This window comes from Penaeus vannamei, chromosome 31, assembly GCF_042767895.1.
Source record: "Penaeus vannamei isolate JL-2024 chromosome 31, ASM4276789v1, whole genome shotgun sequence".
Lineage (NCBI taxonomy): Eukaryota > Metazoa > Arthropoda > Malacostraca > Decapoda > Penaeidae > Penaeus > Penaeus vannamei.
Genome location: NC_091579.1, coordinates 31,536,463 through 31,541,462, shown reverse-complemented (window position 1 = coordinate 31,541,462; position 5,000 = coordinate 31,536,463). Strand labels below are relative to the sequence as shown.

The 5,000-nt window shown below is 37.2% G+C and overlaps 1 protein-coding gene across 2 annotated transcripts in view; it reads left to right on the top strand.

Moving 5' to 3' along the window:
* The first annotated feature begins 632 nt into the window (after positions 1 to 632).
* LOC113822673 (spermine oxidase) overlaps positions 633 to 5,000 on the top strand; it is a 16,430-nt gene continuing 12,062 nt past the window's right edge. The window contains exons 1-2 of one of the 2 annotated variants that reach the window (XM_027375212.2): positions 633 to 2,420; positions 4,763 to 4,932. In XM_027375212.2, coding sequence (XP_027231013.2) covers positions 2,114 to 2,420; positions 4,763 to 4,932 — 477 coding nt within the window. In that variant the 5' untranslated portion in view covers positions 633 to 2,113. Of the gene's footprint in view, positions 2,421 to 4,194; positions 4,581 to 4,762; positions 4,933 to 5,000 lie in introns of those variants that run through there. The other variant, XM_070144098.1, reaches the window with a different exon arrangement.

The window sequence follows — 5,000 nt, the reverse complement described above, 5'->3', positions numbered from 1 at the left end:
CGAAACCGGTTAAATACATCTCTTGTATTGTGAAGATATTCGTTCTCATTCATACCTTTCCACATTTGTCACCATGAATACGGTTCGACAGAGAGAATATCCGTGGAGTCCTCTACTCTCCATTTACTCCTCTACTCCTTTATTCTTTTACTTTCCAATATTTACTGTTCTACTCTCCAAGATTTACTCTTCTACTCTCCAAGATTTACTCTTCTACTCTCCAAGTTTACTCTTTTACTTTCCAAGATTTACTCAAGTAATCATTACAAGGAAATTGTTTGATTAGTGTCGACCATCTTAGATAAGGGTTGATAATGACAGGGGTGATAATGAGGTTCCCACGGTTGACAGCATGCGGGAAGTGATAAGATGAAATCTAGACGCTAACTTCAGGGGAATAGTGATATACGGGTATGACGTAGATCGGGTGGTGTCAAATGCGTAGCCCTCCACACCCCTATGTGCGGCCCGCGGTGTATTTGCTATTCCAGTCTTCCACTCGGCCTTTTAGCATGATTAACTAAGCCAGTGCTTCTTCGTCTTCTAAGACCATGGCTTACACTCCTACAAGTTTTTTTTTTGTTATTGTTGTTTTTTTTTTTTTTTTTTTTTTTGTAACGAATGAAATGAAACGTTTTTGTGTCAGTGGGCGTCTCGCAGCGTCGACTCTTGTTTATCTGGTCCGCAAACTCTATATTTAAGGTGAAATGTGGCCTCTAGGGATGAATGAGATTGACAGTACTGACGTAGATGATGGAAAAAGGAAATGAGGTGCTTCCCATCCCATGCCTGTTGCCTTAATCACACGCTCACCTTGAAGAATGGTTAATCCTGGGTTTAAACACGACATGCTTTTCTCAGCGGAACGCGTGGCACTGTAGAATAACAAGACATACATTGTTTAGCGACAGTGAAAGCTGCGAGAATGAAGAATTCGTCGAAATATGGCATTGCGGTATTTCCTCGGGGTGGATTTAAGCATAGAGCATCACTTTACACCATACCTCGCAGCATGAGACCCTGGAGCTAGGATTTGCACTATACATCATCCATTATTAGGGTAGTGGAGGAGGTGACTGACGCTGGATACCTGTCCAAATTGACCGAGTGTGGTTGCTCTGTATCGATTTTTGTGGCTGTGGTTCACCCTTCAAAAGGCGAAGGTTAAGCAGAACGATGGAAATAATCACATGGAAATTTTCGCTTGGAAATAGCTTGCAACAAATAAAATAGATAAACAGGTAAAACAAGGCAAGCAATGCAATAAATACAGTAATTATCTCTTTCTTAGATAATTTGAGATCTCTATTTTGTCTTCTACAAGAGAAGTTATAGATGCATAGAGGATACTCCTTAAAATACAATCCTATCACAATTACCGTGTATTTTAGCTGCGAAAACTTGCGAATGACAGAGATAGGAATTACTGGCTGACATTATCCGAGTTCAATGGTACCGTATGACTCATCCACGCAGTCAAACCCTGACACTTCAAAATACCAGTGAAAGTGTCCCATGTACGTCTTCCATGTATATATTTTTCTCTCTAAAATCTGCAAGTGAAGAAGAGCACTTCCTTACATTCTGTACTGATTATATAGTATACTATACCAAGCTGAAGTTTATATACGCTATTTATAAACCATATCAATGCAGCCTTACAAAAGTGTGTATTATCTTTTTCATCCTATCAGTCGACTGTACTCTGGACGCTGGATAACAGTAGTGATCAAAAGTAGTCTATAACTCAGTTGTATGTGGAAAGATTCTTGTGTTACAATTTGGGGGAAATTTGTGATTTATTTATGACTTTTGGGTTCTGGCAAAACTGGGGAGGCGGTAGTTCAGCGTCTGCCTTTCTAATAGCGAAATCTTTGCTAAAACGTCACTTATAGAAATTGATGTGACTAATGATATAATAGGCTGTTTGCTTACATTGGTTGATAAAGGAATTAGTATAGATATGAGGAAAATGTGTGCATTATCATGTTAGGTGAAAAAATATGGCTACTGCATCACAACTGACATCAAATCAGTTAGATAAAAGAACCGTAACCTAAAACAAATAACTCATCACGGAACATACTACTCTCGAAACACCCATGCCCACACAATGGCTCAAAATCACACCGAAAATAACAACAATAAAAAGTCCCGGGATCTGCGGCCAGCGAGAGGACTCCGCCCGAGCTGGCAACACTGGGCACTCGGCGATGTAAACATGTCTGCGAAGAAGGCAGACGACACGGGGGGCCAGGAGAACCAAAATGAGTGTTTCCAGACGTGCAAAGTGGTTATCATCGGCGCAGGCATGGCAGGATTGTCGGCGGCGAATCACCTGATGAAAAATAACATCCATGACTTCGTGATACTCGAGGCGAGGAACAGAGTCGGGGGTCGGATCATCGCTATTACCATCGGTGGGTCGCGAGATCGTGACCTGTTTTAGGGATTTCCGTCTCTCTTTTTCCTCCATGTGTAGAATAGCCGTTTTAGGATGCTCGTTTATTTTGTTTATTCCCAGGTGCTTTGTCGTGTGATTTTTCGATGTTGATAGAGGAAAGTCAGAGGAATTTAATGTGAGAAAGCTTGGTATTTGTAGTGTGTGTGTGATGTTTCTGTGCATAAGTTGACGTTGGTACTTCTGTTTATGGCAGTTACTAGGCATACATGTCATGTTTATAGTGGGCTGAAGGTTAGGCTTAAAAGTCGACTGTGGTGGCCAGGGTTTTATTCAAAATAGGCCTGTGTTGTTATTTTATTACTAATGATAGCTTAATGTTTTGTATTAATGATAGCCTTTTGTATGTGATATGAATGGAGGCTTGCTGTAATTACAGCTTATGGTTTGTGTATATGATTCAAGGTAATCATGTGGAATTGATAGATCTGTGCATTTTTGGATTTTTTTTTTTTTCACAATATGGATGTTACAAATCAAAAATATTTACTATGTAGAATTGATAACAAGAAGAGAAAAGGTCTTAGCCTTTATCACCACGTCATGTGTATGGTTTGTTGATCTATCTGACAGTTTATTATAATATTAGGAAGCAGTCCAGGTCCTGTCTGGTCCTATGTCAAGTAGAGGTTTGTTGGCCGCTGTCGAAGCACCTAAGGCATGACAGCCACGTGAATGTGCGACTTACTTTCACTAAATTTGTATTGTAAATTTCATGATTTTGTTAAAGACACCCATAATGCCTTTCGTAATAGGACTTTTTTCGGTAAAATTACAGCGGATAACAATCAGGGTTACAGTAAAAAAAAGATATGGAATGGTGACACTTGTCAAACAATCTGTATTTCCTCTGTATGTGTCACCCCAGCAAAGGCCAACAAATGTCTTCTACATATATTCAAGCAAAATAGAACTTGAACTTGTTCCTCATTCAACAGTAAATGTAAATCACTAGGGAGGTCTATGAACACAGATCTTGCTAGAAAATGCATGGTGAAGATTTGCTGGTGTTTGGCTGAGTATCCATAGGCATGGCAGCTACATGTATTGGCGCATATCCAGCAGCAGATACCCCAGTGTCTTCAAAACATTTACCTTCGATATTATCAGTGATTCTAATTACAAAAGCTGATTATATTTAACTAAACTTTTTATTGTGATTAATAGACAAAGTATTGATTTAGGTTTTTGGCTCAGAAATTTGTAAGGTCATGTAATACAGAGACTAAATTAATGAAGCTTTGCTACTGTCTTATAAGTGGTTATAAGTTCCCTTATGAGGAAATAAGTTCCTTCAACTCCTAGGGGTTTAATTCTCCAACAATAATCAGCTCACAATAGTAGTATATATGGCGAGATTATCCACAGATGACAAGGTATAGGGTTTCTTTTATGATATGTGTCCTTTATCATTGATTTGTAATATATATATATATATATATATATATATATATATATATATATATATATATATATATATATATATATATATATGTGTGTGTGTGTGTGTGTGTGTGTGTGTGTGTGTATGTATATGTTGTATATTTTTGGTTCATACAAGTTTTGTAGTGATGAAAAGGAAATGCATACAATTAGTAACGCCTGTTAATCACGAGTTTTTTTTTTTTTTTTATAGATTAAGGATATTAATAGCATAATGAAATATCTAAAATTTCAGTATCCTCCAAAAATATCATTTTTACTGGTATGAATATTCAAGGTATTCTAAGGCATTTTAAGATTATATCAAACAGTTTTATGACAAATGAAATAGGAAGAGTATATGCATGATTAGCAGCTTAGAGCTTAAAATAATTTGTATATGATTGTTATACATCCAGAATAGTTGAAAATTCCATTAATCATTAATATGACAGCCGACCATGCAACTTTTCCTTTTCCTTTTCTTTTCATCTTTATTTTTTTTTCGTATAATTTAGCTGACTTAGAGTACTTCAAATGTAGCCGCAGCAACTTCATTTTGCAAGCCCAAGGACACAGTGCTGCATAGTTCTCTCTGCATGCAAATTAGGCATTGCTGTTCACATGCAAATGAAGTATTGCCAGGGCACAGTCTTTGATCTTTTTACCAGAACTTAAGGCATTGTTCAAATATAAGGTAAATTGATATCCTTAAATCAGTAATTACAGTAATTATTACTATATACAGCTACTATTACTATAAATGTCAGTTGTAGTTATATAGCTAGAGTATGAAGTATAAGATATGTAAAAGATGTAAAGTCAGGGAGAGGTGTTAAAGCCATTCATTTAAAAGTGACTGATATTATTTCTCGCCAGATGGACGGAAAATGGAACTTGGTGCTAACTGGATCCATGGCATCCTGGGGAATCCTATATATGAATTGGCTTCTGCAAATGGATTGGTGAATATCATCCAGGATAATAAACCTCATAACGTTGTGGCAACACTACCAGATGGTCGAAGAGTTCCTTTTCACATAGTACAGGTATAATAGACTTTTTATTTTTCTCTCTATTTTCTTTCTATTTCATCGTCTTCTTCTTCTTTTGCATG